The sequence below is a fragment of the Trachypithecus francoisi genome, unplaced genomic scaffold (assembly GCF_009764315.1).
Source record: "Trachypithecus francoisi isolate TF-2019V2 unplaced genomic scaffold, Tfra_2.0 Lachesis_group1, whole genome shotgun sequence".
NCBI lineage: Eukaryota > Metazoa > Chordata > Mammalia > Primates > Cercopithecidae > Trachypithecus > Trachypithecus francoisi.
The window spans coordinates 106,667,927-106,685,988 of NW_022681454.1; the positions used below are offsets into that span (position 1 = coordinate 106,667,927).

An 18,062-nucleotide genomic window follows, 5' to 3' on the forward strand; every position below is an offset into this window, starting at 1 on the left:
TTAGATTTTCTTCTCTGCTATCCTCTCCTGAGCTCTGTGCCCTTGTCCTGGAAAGTCAGTTTCTTTTTTCTTTTCTTTGCTTTTTGCCTACCTATCTAATCTGCATTAAGCTAGTATAAACTCCAACTTAAAGCCGAACCCCTTCCGAGAAACCACATCCCTGCCCCCTGCATAAGAGAACACTGAATAACTAATGATTCATAATTTCTTCAATTCATAAGCAATTCTATTAAACTGCATTGAAAATTTCTGCTCCAGCTCCGGGTTAACACAAATACCTAGAATCAATGAACAATCTCTCCCAGCTACTTTAATCACCCTGCATATCCACTGCTAAGTCAATGGTGCTAATGCACATCTCAGAACAAAAAATACAAAAAGCCACCCCTCTGTCTACCATTGTACCATTTGTAGTCAAATGAAAGGAGTAAAAGAAAATCGTTGCTTTATTAAGTTGTTAGGAAATTGCAATGTGCAAGGAATGAAGTATTATGCCCCAGATCAATCAATCATTGTAATTACATAGACTTGATTCTAAATCTCACGGCTCTGGAAACTGAGAATGATCTAGGATAACAATGAATACAGTGAGGATTGCTTGCACAGTCTCCAGTCAGCATAACAATTTAGTTATAAGTGATAACAAGAAGGGATGAACAATCAGCACCTATTTTCACTTAATAAATTTTTGAAACACATGCTAGGAAATGAGTTTCAAGGAGAGCTAAAAACCAATGAAATTAGTCCATTTACTAGTAGCTCTGGCTAAAAAGAGTTGCCAGTTTCAAGGAATAAAGAGCTCCCTATGCCGTATGCAAAATTAAGTCAGATCTGGGACACCTGTCAATACCCTAGTACCATCAAAAACAGACGACAGTTACTATTTGGAGCTTTGATTAAAACGTAGAGAATAAAAATTGACAGCTTTCAGGAAAGAACTGTCAATGCTTTCAAGGCCGAGGTCATAAGAGGCCTGTAAGAAGTTTCATATGGGAAAAGCATTACATGTAGGAAAATGATTTTCATTGATCTAATAGCAAATAACCATATGGTGGATGACCAATTTCTCTTTAATGAACACTAGTACCACTTCTTCTCTACAGTCCTCCACTCACCTCCATACCTTAAGGACATGTGGACTATCAGGGGAAGGAATACTCATCTCTCTCTGTTTCAGTTAATTCTCTGCTCACTAATGAGAATGTCCAGAGAAGAAATGTCTGGTATTTTTCCATGTTACTCTCTTTAATGCTTCCTTCAGCTAATCCATAATTGTGGTTACAGCATTTTATTTATGGATCATTTGAAGCATTCCAGATTATGCAATTAGGCAATTTCATTAAAAGTTCATTCCTTAGGTCTGAAGAATTGTTTAAGTATTCAATTTTTAGTTTGAAATCTTGTAGTACACACACACACACACACACACACACGCACACATCCCAAACCCTGCCAAACTAGAAGGATCTGTGGAGGATCTGTGAGATAACATGAAGTTTATACGAACTGTAATCCCTAAGTCTTAATTCAAAACAATGCTTAACAAATGACTGCAGGTGTTGTTATACTTACATCTCTTACATCTAAGTATATTACATCCTAAACTACCATGCAATCTTCTAGTTTGCTCATGTTATTTTCAACCAAGTGTCAAAAGAGCTATGGTATTTCAGCTATTTAAATACTATCCCATTTTGGTAAAACGATTTAAAGAATGTTACATGTCAGCTGTTTCAAGTTGTTATAGCACCTGTAATGCAAAGATATTACAGAAGCCATATTTTTGTCCACACTCAAATGTATTAACTGCATTACAGAGAATTAAAATTATGATAAAAGAATCTCAAGTTTAACATTAAATTATTAGAAAGTCAGGCACCAAAATATTAACAGTAAATATCTGAGAGAACTGGGATAAAAATTCTGTGTGTATGCAATTTTGTGGTTTTCAGTTTTGATGCAGAGAATCCTACCTTTTATAACTAGAAAGGAAAATTACTTAATCAAAAAGTGACCACTGGATAGATTTTCTAATTGTATATAAGCAATTCAAGTCATATAAGGTTATCAAGTCAACTATAGTTCCTGTGAGCATGAGAAGTCACTGTTTGCCTACGCATACATAAACCTGCAGTTCTTTGTCATATTTGCATATATCACTCACTGTTATTTTCTTGGAAATAACTGAAATTCCAGGTAGTTCTTGAAGTCAAGAGAAAAGCTGAAAAATTTTCCTATTTCCGAACCCTTTGAAAATAAATGGAGACAGTTGCTAGTGTCTTCATTTCCCTTATTTTTTAAAAAAGCACCTACTTAGGCACTAGAGACATAGCAGGAAACCAGAGAGACAAAAATCCCTGCCCTCATGGAACACAGAGTGCAGTGGAATGAGACAGACAGTGAACCACAGAAGTAATACATACAGTGGGCTGGAAGACAACAGGTGTTAAAGGGAAAAATAAGGCGATAACAAGCATGGATGGGAATATTGTGATTTTGGATAGGGAAGCTAGAGAAGGTCTCACCAAGGCCAAATATGAGCAAAATTCTAAAGGAGGTGAGGAATAAGCCATTAGAATATCAGGGTGGGGCTGGGCATGGTGGCTCACGTCTGTAATCCCAGCATTTTGGGAAGCCAAGGCAGGCAGATCACTGAGGTCAGGAGTATAAGACCAGCCTGGCCAAGATGGCAAAAGCCCATCTCTACTAAAAATACAAAATTAGCCAGGCATGGTGGCGCGCATCTGTAGTTCTAGCTACTTGGGAGGCTGAGGCAGGAGAATTGCTTGAACCTAGGAGGTGGAACCTAGGAGGTGAGCCAAGATTTCACCACTGCACTCCAGCCTGGGCAACAAAGCTAAACTCTGTCTCAAAAACAAAAAACAAAACAAAAACTGGATGGGCCAGGTGTAGTGGCTCATACCTGTAATCCCAACACTTTGGTAGACTGAGGCAGGAGAATCCTTAAGCGCAGTAGTTTCAGACCAGCCTGGACAGCACAGTGAGACTCTATTTTACTTAAAATATATATATATATAATATATATATATATAAATATATAACATGTAATTATACATAATTATATATACATATGTATAATTTAAAAAGAATACCTGGGTGAAGAGTGTTCTGGGCAAGGGAAGAGCCAATACAAGGGCCCTGAGGCAGAGGCCTTGTGACCATGTTTGAGGAACAGCAAGCAGGCAAGAATGGCTGAGGAGAAGGAAGAGGGGAGGTCAAAAACCAACAGGGGCCAGGCTGTGTAGGGCTTTGTAGGCCATTGCAAGCTCCCGACACTACATAACATCAGTTCCTGATTTCTTGATTCATGTATGCATGTTCACAGGTAAAGACTGATAGAATGCAATGAAGACTGGACTAGGGCATGTCTAGGGCAGTTGATGCAGGAAGTATAGAGTGAGAAAGTGAAGTGACTGGAAACAATAATCATGTGACTGCAGAGCTGGCAGGTGTGAGATTTGTATTCATTAATTCAACAACTTTGTGTGCACTTGGTGTTCCAAGGACAGCAAGACACAATTCTTGCCCCAAGAAATTCATAGTCTACCAAGAAGTACATCAGTTAAGGCAATATATAGTCTGGTTAAATGATGAAGTACCAGCAAGTTCAGTGGAGCTGAGATATGGGCTGAAATGATCAGATAGGCCATTATAGAGAAGGAATGTTAAGTCTAAACAATAAGATTTACAGAAAAACAAATAGAGGAAGAATGGAGAAAGAGGAAGTGCAGCATGTTCAAAGACATGAAATTAGACTTGGACGTGGTGGCTCACACCTGTAATCCCAGCACTTTTGGAGGTTGAGGCAGGCAGATCACCTGAGGTCAGCAGTTTGAGACCAGCCTGGCCAATGTGGCAAAACCCCGTCTCTACTAAAAATACAAAAATTAGCCAGGCATGGTGGCACAAGCCTGTAATCCCAGCCACTTGGGAGGCAGAGGCATAAGAATCACTTGAACCTGGGAGAAAGAGGTTGCAGTGAGCCTAGATCGCACTACTGCACTCCAGCCTGGGTGACAGAGTGAAACTGTCTAAAAAGAAAAGGAATGAAATTAGGAACAGGCAAGATGTGTCAGTTTTGCGGGAAAAGATTCGATATACATGTTGGCTTGGCTAGAAAAGTTTGCACAGGGCAGTGGTCAAGGCAAGATTGTACATTTTTATGGCGAGATTGAGATTTTAAGCAAAAGAGTTTCAGTTAAGGTTTAAACAGGGAAACAATATGCTATGTAGAATATCTTTGGGTAGAGGAAACATCTGAAGGACAGCAACTAGTGGTTGTAAAACTGAAGATGTGAAGTAACAAAGATCATAATTGGAGGGTCCAGGGTAGAAACAGCGGTGTAGTCAGCTACCTAAGAGATTCTGACAAGACTTGATACAAGTTGGTGACTGGGTAAAGGAGATTTGCATACATACTTTGAATGACTTCAAGATGTTCATTAGGAAAATTATAATAAATTTCAATGAAAAGAAATATCAAAAGGAGATCCAGTTTGGATATTTTAAATCTGAGTGATGTGTCAAATGTTTGGAGATATTATAGGCAGAGCAAGTTTTAGTCAAGAGGTCAATCCTAAAAATAAGAATTTGTTAGCAGTAAGTTATCAAATAATCAATGGTATTCTTCCTTTTTCTTTTTTATTGAGCCAACTCAATTTCTCAGTGGGTGATAAATAGAATAACTGTTGTATTTATCATCCAAATTGGGACATTCGTAAAGAGTGAAGAAGGAGCTATTAATAATCACACTGAGACAACGTGCATAAAACTAAGACTGTCCAGAGCAGACCAGGATGCATGGACCCCGGTTAAAAGTTCCATCTTACTTTTAAGAGATAGAAAGTTGCCAATTCCTTATTTTTATTATAGCTCGTGGTTTCTCAAAAGGGGTCAAGAATTCAGTTAGGGTCACTTTATTGTGATTTGAGACTAGAAAGACCAAACTCTGGCAAAGGATCCAGTTTAAGACATCTAGAAAACAAAGAGAATGTTAATGAAGTAGCTTATGTCATATAACTCTGCTATTACCTATTCATGATGCTCCTGGCATGGTTAATGAAGCATGGAGGTTTTATGCAAGGGGGTGGGTGGGGATCCAAGCTAGTCTGGGTTGGCATTGGAATTTCTGATATCAGGTCCCAGTTGAAGCAGTATTTTACCTGAGCTGTCTCTGATGTCAGGGGGGATAGAAAAAATTCCTGGTGGGCAGGAAGAAGAGTGTATAAAGGGTAACGGGGTTTGTGTATATATATATTATGTGCAGATACAGAAAGAATTTTCTTCATCCTGTAGCTGTAATTTGTAGGTAGTTATGTTACTGTATGTATAGGTCATCAGAATAACAAAATTGATGTTAATAATATAATAAATAGCTGCAATTTGTTAGGCAGTTATGTGAATGTGTGTATAGATGAACAGAACAACAAAATTGGTACTAATAACAAAACTGAACAGGACAATGGAGGGGTATCCTGCAGCTCTCAGATTGAAAGGGATTCAAATACAACTCAAAATGCTTAACATGGCTGGGTGTGGTGGCTCACCCCTGTAATCCCAGAATTTTGGGAGGCTGAGGTGGGCGGATCACGAGGTCAGGAGTTCAAGACCAGCCTGGCCAAGATGGTGAAACCCTGTCTCTACTAAAAATACAAAAACTAGCCAAGCGTGGTGGTGGGTGCCTGTAATCCCAGCTACTCGGGAGGCTGAGGCAGAGAATTGCTTGAACCCGGAGGGCAGAGGTTGCAGTGAGCAGAGATCATGCCACTGTACTCCAGCCTGGGTGACAGAGCGAGTCTCCATCTCAAATAAAATAAAATAAAAATTAAAAGAAAATGCTTAACAAATCCACTATCCCACTATCTTTCAGACTAGACATTGTTATCTCCAGTTGTAAAAATGTTAGCAGGGTGTCCTTCATCAAGGGAAGGAGCCAGCTCTGGCAGTGCTAAGTAAAGGTAAGGATTATTTTTCCTATGGGAATGGGCTTTTTAAACTTTACTGTTTATTAAGATTTTTGCCTTGAACATTTGTCGGGCTTTTTTTTTTTCTTTTTTTTCTTTTTTCTTTTTTTTCTTTTTGAGACGGAGTCTCGCTCTGTCGCCCAGGCTGGAGAGCAGTGGCCGGATCTCAGCTCACTGCAAGCTCCGCCTCACCGGTTTACGCCTTTCTCCTGCCTCAGCCTCCCGAGTAGCTGGGACTACAGGCGCCCGCCAACACGCCTGGCTATTTTTTTGTATTTTTTAGTAGAGACGAGGTTTCACTGTGTTAGCCAGGATGGTCTCGATCTCCTGACCTCGTGATCCACCCGTCTCGGCCTCCCAAAGTGCTGGGATTACAGGCTTTTTAATAACACAGTGTGGATGCTTCACTTTTCTTTCGGTGCAGAGGGAAACAAAATACATTTTGTTGTCATTTTGTGACCTGACCTTTAAAACAATCAGTGTGCTGGAGATGTTATCTAGGTGTTACGTTATTTCTATTCTCAGTTATTTTATGTCTCAATAAATTATTGTTATTATATTTATTATTATAAAACACAATTGCTCCAGCTATTTAGTTTCAAGAAAAATCTGATTCTGCAAAGAAAACTATTATATACTCTGCCTTCAGAAAAAAGAAAAAAAAAAGGATTTCCTACACATCCATTTATTTTACTTTAAAAAAATAGGAGAAGCTGTAATTTACAAATATGGCATTAGAAGCAAATTGGAGTCAGCAATTGCTCTGGTTCTTTGATAAAATAACACAAAAATAAGAGGCTAAGGAAGGTACCAAGTATTGGTATGTGATATTTTACATTTTCGAGTAAGCGAAAGATAAAAGCAAAACAAGTTTTGATAAAACAATAATTAAATGCATAATATCTGACCTATATCATATCTGTCTACAGGTTAGAAACATTAACCGTGGTAGATTCTTCAAGAATTGAACACAGGGACAGAAAAGAAAGGTCCTCAAATCATCCTTCCAGCAAAACATACACACTTAACTGAGGGATACTGTCAGAAAAAAGAAGAAAACAAAAGCTATTCTTCATTCTAACTATATACTGATCATTATTGGGTGGGATAGGTAGAGAATGAGGACCAATAAATTACAACATTGTGTTTTGATATAAACTTGCTTTACTTCTTCTGCACCACCAGTACTACCTGAATCTTATAATATGGCTACAATTGTTGCTCTTTCACTTAACAAACCAAATGTCATCAATTGCATTCAACTTTGCTTTTTTATAGCCATTCTTTTTATCAAATAGCTATTTTTCCCTGGTTTGACTTTCTTGTAATAACATGTAACACGTTACTACATGTAATGAAATGTTACAAAAGGAATTGAAGCCCCCTTTGGACTCTCTCTAGCCCTATTTCTCTCCTTCCCTTCCCCCAAACAGAGATACTTAGTATCCTGAGGTTTTCATGAATATTTTAATGCTTTTACGACATATATATTCATAAATGTAGTATTAATGAGTTTTTAAAATTTTCATAAATGGTATTCACTTCCAGGATTATTTTCCAGCTTGCTTTTATATTACTCAGCATTATGCTTTCCAAAAGCATCTTTTGCTTGTTTTGTACTTTTGGTGTTACATTTAAAAATCTGACATTTATAACGCGTTTTTCATAAAATAGGAGCTTTTGTCCTATGACACTTAAAGCTTATAGATCCGTTTACTTTATATAAATAATATCACTGAAATCATTGTCATTATTGTTTTTGTGGATTAAAATGGGCTACTTTTGGCAACCATAGGAATAAAAACTAAGACACTTATGAGGGGCTTATGTACAAACTGATTTCATTGTTCTAAAACTTATCATTTTAATTGTACCATCATTTTATAGGTCAATCATGTCCTCACTCCTTCCATATGGGTTACAAACTGTCAGGTATTTTTCACCTGAACAGCTTCAGTTAGTTTTATTATATACTTGTTGGCTTTAGAAATAAGGTAATTGCCAATAATTCTTCAGATATTAGACACTGAATTCGTCTATAAAATCGGGGGAAACAGAACTTGAATGATTTGGTTAAATACCATTTATCTACTGCTTGCACTGTTAAACAGACTTTTCTGTAAGTTTCCTATGCTATATTTAAGCACTTTGTTCATAAAAATCCCACAAAAGAAAAAAATAATTTTCTACTAATCTTGAATATATTTCATACTTAAGCCAGAGATAAAATTTAATAACAAAATGAAAATGTAGCCAGGAAATTACAACGAGTTTCAACAGGAAAAATTGCTGGTTAATAGGCGAGATGTCAAACTATAAAATGTAGAACATCTAGATTTGTGCAAATGATGCATAAAACAATTGAGGCCAGAGTAATCACCAGGAAACAGGAGTAAGCAAAGGTAAAGCAAGTGTGATATTGGCACCTATAAATTTGTAACATCAAGTAATTATCTTTTTATAATATACACTGACTAGACATCCTGCTTTGATCTGTGTTGCGTTAAGAACCTCAAAGATGGCTTCTTGGAACGCCTTATGCTGCTGATGAAAAGAAAACACTGCCAGACAGGTTAACTGGTAGAGGCTCTTTGAATCAGAAGCAAACACACCTGGACCCAATCTAGAAGGATGGAAAGCTTTTTCAAATCAATTGTAGTAACCCAGCTGACATGTCATAGCAACACGATTAAATGACTCAGGAGTGTCTAGAAGAACAGGGGATAAGTACCTTGAAGTATCTGATGCTCTGTTGCCATATCAAAGTTCGACAACTTAGCCAAATCTAACTTCTTTGCCACCAGGAGCAATCTCATCTAAAAGTTTTACTGATTCACATAACCAGAATTTTTCTCAGCATTTACCCTAAGGAAATGTTCAAACTTTACCCATGGATAAATGCCACATAAAATTATCTTATCAAATAAAGAAATGCCTGTCCTTGGGTTAGGTGGGATGTAGGTGGAAGTTGGTCACTGTGCCATCATCCCTGCCATATTTGCAAAGACTGACACCAGAACCTGGTACTTTGATTCTGAAAAGGGAGCCTGGAGGAATCATGAGGAGAGATTGTCAGGGGAACCCAGAGAAATGTTCCTCAAATTAAATGATCGATTGTAGGCCTAAGGAAAACTCAGCTGGCCATATTTGATCTACTCTATCAAAACTTATGATAGGCTTCAATAAATTACACTGAATACCACCTGAATGAAGACTTCTGTCTCCATGAAGACTGCTTCAGTCAACCCCTAAAAATAAAGAGAAAAACTGCAGGCAATTCTTGCAAACAATACTAAAACCCCATCACTTTTTGAAATAGACTGGTTTGAAGAGGTTTCTTTTGTTTGTCTTTTTAAGTATGCAGCAGATATGATTTAATTCCCACAATGGTGTCTCAGTTCATGAGTAAACAGTGTATGGCATCCGGAAATTAAGCATAACTGGGTCCCTGGCTGCTGTTAAGAGCTAACAGGCAACCTTGAGGACTTGAGGGAAAAGAAATTATTCCTAAGCAGTAAAATACACAAAAATTCCTCTTTTCAGTGATTTTCCAAAAGAAAAATTTACTTCTTCTGAAATGTTTGGTTCTTTCTCTTTCCTTCATTTTCCAAATTGATGGCATCTTATGCTACAGTGGCAAAGGACGGGCAGATGGAGTGGGTGATAGGCCCTTGGGCCATCACCTCATTGCAGACCATCTCATAGAAGAACTATCTCTGTCTCCTGAGCAAGGAATGTCTATACTTTTGTCATTAGACAATATTTGAAAATGCAAGAATTATAGTGTAAGAGCCACTCAAAACTTCCTACAAAAATATATCATTTATAAAAATTGAATTTTCATTTATGATCAAAATAAGAAATTTCTTAACACTCATTAAAACAACTGTCTGTGAAAAGCAGTTTTTTTGTTTGTTTCTTTTTGAGACAGTCTTGCTCTGTTGCCCAAGCTAGAGTGCAGTGGCACAATCTGGCTCACTGCAACCTCCACCTCCAGGTGATTCAAATGATTCTCCTGCCTCAGCTTCCCGAGTAGCTGGGATTACAGGCGCGTGCCACCACGCCTGGCTAAATTTTGTATTTTTAGTAGAGACGGGGTTTCACCATGTTGGCCAGGCTAGTCTCAGACTCCTGATCTCAGGTGATCTGCCCGCCTTGGCCTCCCAAAGTGCTAGGATTACAGGTGTGAGCCACCATGCCTGGCCAGAAGAGCATATTTTTGATGAATGTTTTATATCAACTTTATGAAATATTTGGATTTCAAAAAAACAACTCGAAATTCTACAGAATTGTGTAGGGGATTAGATATGAATGTGTGTATGTATATTTTAGGAAATGTGTTAAATGCAGAAAAACACAAAGAATAATAAATGGCCAATATGCAAAATTAAGAGTTGTCCACATTATTATACTTGCTTCATTTGTTCTGAATAACACATCACAAAAAAATAAATCTTTTTAACTTCTAAATTGCCAGTCCACTACAATCAACCTCTACAAATGCTGAAATTTTTTATTTATCCATTTATTCATTCATTTATTTTTTGAGACAGGGTCGCTCTGCTACCCAGGTTTGAGTTCAGTGGTGCTATAATGGCTCAATGCAGCCTCAGCCTCCCCAGGCTCAGGTGACCCTCCCACCTCAGCCTCCCAGGTAGCTGGGACCACAGGTGCACGACACCATGCTTGGCTAATTTTTGTACTTTTTGTAGAGATGGGGTTTTGCCATGTTGCCCAGGCTGGTCTTATTTTCTAATAAATCATAGGAATTTAATAAATAAGATGTCATATCGGCTTCCCCCCCAAAAAGTAAAAAAATTGAGTTTATTTTCTTCTAGTATCTCTATATTTTTATATTAAAAATATCATTCTGTAGTCAGACTTTTTACTTCCATGCACTGTTGACTAGCATTCTTTAAGCATAGAGAAATCTCAATATGTTCTTCCAAACACAGAAGCATAGAATTCCCTTATCAGTGTTTCCCAAATTCTGGCTTAAAAATATTGAGATCCATTGTTTAAAACCTTAGACTGCAGATACTTGGATTTTTCTATATAGTTCCGGATTTTTAAATTTTATACAAAACGTGGCTCTGAAGAAAATAACAGAATCCGTTAAACGAAAGAGAACACAATAAGTTGTCAGTCTAAAAAGGATAAAGTATCACTACTGACTTCTGCATGTGCATTGCAGGATAAAGTAAATGTGGAGTTACTGGCCAACATTGGGCACTTGGATTTTTGGCCTGAGAGGAAGGAGAAATAAAAGTTAAGTCATAAGAATGGTAAAGATTGTTTGGGACCAGCTTGGGCAACATAGTGAAACTCCATCTCTACCAAAAAAATATAAAAACTAGCCGGCTGTGGTGGTACATGCCTGTAGTCCCAGCTACATGGGAGGCTAAGGTAGAAGGATCACCTGAGGCTGGAGAGTTGAGGCTGTAGGGAGCCGTGATTGTGCCACTGCATTTCAGCCTGGGTGACAGAGATCTTGTCTCCATTAAAAAAAAAAAAAAAAAAAAAAAAATTATATATGTATATTCTACCTCAATAAGTAAATTTTCACTTCTGGCTTCTTTAAAGACTTAAATAAAAGAACTTACTTAGCAACAACAACCACCTTTAGTACCCAGATAGTGGTTTCTAAATATTTTCTCCTCTCTACCATAGGAATTAGGGCTCTGATATGGTTTGGCTGGGTCCCCACCAAAATCTCAACTTGAATTTATCTCCCAGAATTCCCACGTATTGTGGGAGGGACCGAGCCGGGGGCAGGAGGTGGGGGTGGTGGTGGTAATTGAATCATAGGGGCCGGTCTTTCCTATGCTATTCTCGTGATAGTGACTAAGTCTCTCGAGATCTGACGGGTTTATAAGGGGTTTCCGCTTTTGCTTCCTCATTTTCTCTTTCCTCTACCACGTAAGAAGTGCCTTATGCCTCCCGCCATGATTGTGAGGGCTCCCCAGTCATGTGGAACTGTAAGTCCAATTAAACCTCTCTTTCTTCCCAGTTTCGGGTATGTCTTTTATCAGCAGCATGAAAACGATCTAATACAGGCTCTTTGGAGAAATGGCTGATTCCAGTTCTGGACAAGAAATATACAACAAGCCTGGCCCGGAATACCTTGTAATTAAAGAAAAAAATCAAACTATCACCGTCAAATGGAATAGCAGTGGACTTAAAACACATCAAAATCATGTATCAAAATCACTGGCATATAAAAAAGTACACATTCATAAGTTTATAATGATTTCTTAAGAAAACAAATCTTATTTACATGCTAGCTAACTTAAAAAAAAAAACCTGAGGAATATAGGCAAAGAATCAAGCATTTATCCTAATCTTTGCTATAATAACTGTATATACTTCAAGATAACCAAATAGTTGATAAAGGCAAGTTGTTTCTTATAGAAAACCTCTTCAAATGTTAAACCTGAATGTAATAAACCTTCTAGATCTAACTACAACTTATAAGAAATAGAAGGTACAGAAAAATGGAATCAAGCAAAATCCAGGCCAGAGGAAACTCTATGGGGTAAACTATCTGGTTTCTTCAAAGGATGAATCATAAAGAAAAAGAGAGGAAATCTATAAGTCAAAAGATATCAGTTAATGGAAATGTAAAGATCTCATTTTGATCCAGGTTCTTAAAAATGAACTGTAAAACAGGAATAATTTATGAGACAACTAAAGAAATTTGAAATGTAATGAGAACAAATTATTTAGGTGAGATCATAATACTGTGTTTGTTTTTAAAGAGTACTTAACCTTTAGCCATGGTATGATTTCAATGAGAATTATTTCAGCCTCTATTATTAATAGTTCCAAATAATTTGGGGATGAGAAACAAGGTGAGCAAGATTAAATGAAGTAAAATCAGCCAAGTGTTGACAATTGTTTAACCAAGGTAAGGGGTGCAGGGGAATCATTGTACTTTTTTTCTCTGCTTACAAGTGTTAAAATTTAAAATAACAAAAGATAAAGGTTCAGAGAATATTGAAAAATCAGTAAAATGGTGAAAGGCTTCATTAGGATAGAGATAAATTCCCCACAAATATCAAAATACTTTAGGTGAGGCATATCTGTCAAACTTAAATGTTAATAAAAATGAAAAGACTTCTTTAGATTACAGAGAATCATGACCTGATACAGATTTAACTGGAAGGAGATTTTAGTGACAGATCCAAATCATGAGTACTTCAAACTTATGGCCTTACAAATTGCACTGAAATAAAAAGTATATTCAGCAGTGGTGAGCAAGTGGGTGTTTTAGATGGAGGGATCCAACATTATGGAAAGGCACAAATCATGAGTTTAATGGAAATACTCTTCCTGCTCAGACATTTTTAATAAGCTTTAAGTGACTAATGAAGCTTTAATGATAACATCCAGTTCTGCTAAGAAGTGGAACAGTTAATATATAATATGAAAAAATACAAATGAGTATTTATAAATATGAAAATGAATAGTTTTGTGTTTCATAGTATATGTACATTTACTCCCTTCCTGTTCCTCCCCAAGCCTAGTTATAAACTTGCTGGTTTTGACAAGCAAAACACAAATAGAACAGGTGCCTTTGTTAGCACTCTAGGTAAATCCTGGCACTTGCTTGGACACCAGCTGGGTGCTAATTAGTCTTGTGATTGCCTAGATCACAAAATAATACAAGACTGGAAATGCTCCTGAAAGCTTCTGGAGGAATGAGTCTGCACACCGGCTGACAAATGCCCTGGAGAGAACAGGCCTTGTCCTGACAGCCTCTGTGTTGAGTTCTTTCACATTTATGAAGCTAGAGCTGGCTACATAAGCACATGCCTGCAAGTCAGTTCAGGGAATGTGGGTGGACGGTGCTTTTGAAGATGCAGAGCAAAAGCATTATCTGGTATATCAGTACTGACACAGATGTCCAGTGTCTGGTCTACGTCTAAGTGTCATCTTTTGATTAAGTGTTAGCAATAGCACACCCAGGGTATTTGAACCCTGTTCTCCAATGGACTTCAACAGGTTACTTGTGTGCCTTCCCATTTAACCTTTCATCTATATTTAGCCAGTAACACTAATGAATTACTGTACTGCTTCTCATCCTAACAGATGAATCAGATTACTGCATGGCCAATTTGGACAGGACAAGAGATGGCCTGACAATTCTCAAAATATACAAGTTTGGGTACATTATGGCAAATGGTTGCAGTGCAGGCTTTCTTTCTGAACACTTTATGTCCTCATCATATTCAATAATCAAAAATATCAGATTTAAAATCAAATGCTCAATCATTGCATTCTTTCAGCAAGTGATAAAAGATACATTTTATTAGAAAAATGAAAAAAAAAACCTACCTGAAGACTGCAAGGGTCAGAGACCAGAGCACTAATGGCTTCCTCAGTTCAAACTTTGCTCGTTTGTTCATTAGGTGCCGACCACCGAATATAAAGGCAGCATACAGAGCAGAAAACAGGAAAGATTTCTTCCTGCAAACAAGCAAACAAAATCTTTAAGATATTTTTAGTCATTAGGAAACATCAAATTTTGTACCAGTTCTTCTCTTTTTAAGCATTGAAAAAATATTCTTGAGAATATTCCTGCTTCACTGAAGAGGGAGTCTAGTCCACATGGCAAACTGGTGCTCTATTGAAATCTCCCTTGACAAATCAGGTCTTCCAGCAGTTTAACCAACATATTAAGTATCACATCAGAATAGACATATTTCCTTTGTAGGCTCTATGACTGAAATTTCAACAACATAGCATTGAAGTACAAAAAGTAGCCTTTTCACTGAGAGAAATAACTTTATTCTTTAGAGTTTGTTGAGCCAATTTAGATACATACATGAATTTTTAAAAAGTTTTTATTGGAACTATTTGGTGACATGGTTGTGTCTTGGAACAAGATAGACATTTAAAATTTTATCTTGGGTGGGCGTGGTGGCTCATGCCTGTTATCCCAGCACTTTGGGAGGTTAAGGTGGGTGGATCACTTCAGGCCAGGAGTTTGAGACCAGACTGGCCAACATGGTAAAACTCCCTGTCTATTAAAAATAAAAAATGTAGCCAGGCATGGTGGTAGGCACCTGTTATCTTAGCTACTTGGGAGGCTGAGGCAGGAGAATCGCTTGAAGCCAGAAGGCAGAGGTTGCAATGAGCTGCGATTTTTGAGACTCCCTCTCAAAAAGGCAAAAGAATAAAAGAATGGTTACTCCATAGGCAGAGTAGCCCTGAGGACTGCTGGCTGGCTATTTTTATGGGTTTTTAAATTACATGCTAAATAAGGGGTGGATTATTCATGAGTGTGCTAGGGAAAGGGGCGGGGATTTCCCCAGGAACAGAACTGAGGGTTCCTTCCATTTTTAGACTGTATACTCTACCATGGCATTTGTAAATTGCCATGGTGTTGATGGGAGTGTCTTTTAGCATGCTAATGCATTATAATTAGCATATAATAAGCAGTGAGGATGATCAGAGGTCACTTTTGTTACCATCTTGGTTTGGGTGAGTTTTGGCCAGCTGCTTAACCGTATCCTGTTTTATCAGCAGGGTCTTTGTGATCTTGTGCCAACCTCCTATATTATCCTGTGACTAAGAATTCCTAACCTCCTGGGAATGCAGCCCAGTAGGTCTCAGACTCATTTTACTTAGCCCCTATTCAAGATAAAGTCACTGTAGTTCAAATGCCTCTGATAACAGTACTGATAATGCCAAAAAATAAATTCAAAAGCAAAAATCAACAAACTTCTATAATAGAACTATGATTCGACAGAAAGCTATAGAAACCTTATAAATAATTTAAACAGTTGAGCATGTTTCCTAAGAAAGCAATGTTTCTCTTAAAATGGGTCTTCCCTATTCAATTAGATCAATAAGGAAAGGGTTGAGAAGTAAGTTAGAAAACGTAATATCAAAAGCAAAATGTGTTCACCTAAAGAGTATTATTTGTAAAATGCTTCATGTTTTCTCCCTTCATGCTGACGTATAATGCTGACTCATAAGGGACCTTGCTATTTACACAAAGCAGCATTCCTATGTAAATGAATGCAAGTGACCTACTTAGTGAATACCAAATAACGCAATGATTCCAGAAATCAACCCAGAAGTAAAAGTTGAATAAATCACTTTCACTGATGTTTACAGACTCTTCTCTTGGGCACACAAGACCTGGAACACAGTAGGTGCTTAATAAATATCTGTTGAATGAACATGGTCTTGTCCTGTCAAATTTTCTGATGGGGAAAATAATTAGGCATGTGTGTACAGTAAACAGGCACTAAACATAAAGTTGTACTTTCCCTGTAATAATAACTAAAGAGTCAAATATTCAGAAAAATATTATGATACATTTTCTTCCCCTAGAAAGACACTGATTATTTCTATACTTCAATGAAAAGTGGAAAAGTGAGACAATTTTGTGGAAACTTTCACTATTGGACATTTCAGGAAGAAAGTACTTTTGGCCATAAATTATATATATTGCTTTATTTCTCCTCTGGAAATTGCAAGAGCATGGAATTAAATTACTTAAGAGTCACAATCACCATTTTTGTTTATGCACATATAAGCAAAGACTAAAGAAAAATAAAGTTCTACCAAGTTAATGTCGGCGATAGTAATATGAAAAAGTATATACTTTTTTCTAATTTATAAAGGTAAGTGACAGTAATCACATATTATGATTTATAGAGTGATTCCAATGGGTAAACATAATGCCAAAAAGCTTTACCATTTAATCCTCATGGTGCAGGTAAAGTATTATCTTTATTTCATAGATAAACAGGCTTAGAGGAAAAGTAGGCCTAGATTTTCCTGTTCTTGTGGTAAACTTTCAGAAGAAAAAGGGGTACTTGATGTGTTATGAGCTGTAAAAATTCCTTAAGCTCTCCTGTTGAATTACATAATCATTGCATAATGTGTAGAACATTGTGTAACTGAAAAGATGAAGAAGAATTTCCCATCTTCATGTTTCTACTGTCATATTTTCTGAGCCTGGGAAACTTTCATCCAAACCCTCTTTGCTTCTTTGAGAAGAGAAATTAATTATACCACTGAAGACATTTCCTTAAAATTATTATTTATCTTACCCGTAATTCAACATACTTGAGATTCTGATTTTTGCTGTATTAATTGTATTACTTGTAATCATAAACAAACCAAGTTAAATGAATGTCTTCATACAATCCTATCATTCTAGCCATAAAGGGAAAAGTAATGCCTCAAGAACCAAGAAAAGAATAAAAAATCTTCCCTGTGTATTTTTTCTCTAATTTCCTCACTTCCTTCCTCACTAATGAGAATTAGTCCTAATGCACTGCTCACATCCCAGCAAGGGCCATTCACTTTTCCACATAATTTTTAGAGCTTTCTACAAAGCAATTCAACAGCTAAGGCAATGAAGTCAGTCAGTACAGAATCATAGAACTTGATAATTGCAAGGAGCCTTAGAGGTGGAGCCCAATTTCCTCCTTCAACAGAAGAGAGAATAGGGAACCTGATGATAGTAGTCACTCACAGTCACACAGCTGCACACTGTACACTGCTCAAGACTATCCAACATTGTCATGGCTGTGGTCAAGCAGGTAGGTAAAATAATTGTATAAGCTATGTCTGGGTTACAGGTAGTTAACGGGAATCGGTTTAAGTGCTGTGATCAAAGTAAGTTCATTGCATGCACAGAAATCTTTTACTGTGGTGAAATTCAAATCCTTTGGGTTAGTTTAGAATTAAACCTAAGCATCTGCTAGAAGTGGGAGTTGCCTAAGGAAGCATTAACACTTACCTCTTTAACTGAGTTATTTATGGTTGAATGTACTATTAGTTTTCCATACTGCTTAAAAGAAGGTAAGATTTTCTTTAATGAACAGAGCAATTTTAATGAATTAAAATTGCCTTTCCTTTCTGGCGTCTCTCCGGTAAAGTTCAATTGTATTCAAGATTAATAATGGTTTGCCACTAGCCCACGTAGTTTTTAATGTGGATAGATTGCTTTCCTAATGGTTCAGTGGTAATACTTTGTATACTGGCAGGCCTCCATACTTGGGTATAATGGTAACACTATACTGTTTTATTATCAGATAATTAGCCATTTTGAGA

The 18,062-nt window shown here is 37.1% G+C and overlaps 1 protein-coding gene across 5 annotated transcripts in view; it reads right to left on the minus strand.

The window, feature by feature from the left end:
- ELOVL6 (ELOVL fatty acid elongase 6) overlaps nt 1-18,062 on the minus strand; it is a 157,905-nt gene that overhangs the window by 37,446 nt on the left and 102,397 nt on the right. For 4 of the 5 annotated variants that reach the window (XM_033215000.1, XM_033215002.1, XM_033215001.1 and 1 more), the window contains one exon: nt 14,322-14,453. In XM_033215000.1, coding sequence (XP_033070891.1) covers nt 14,322-14,453 — 132 coding nt within the window. Of the gene's footprint in view, nt 1-14,321; nt 14,454-15,052; nt 15,072-18,062 lie in introns of those variants that run through there. The other variant, XM_033215004.1, reaches the window with a different exon arrangement.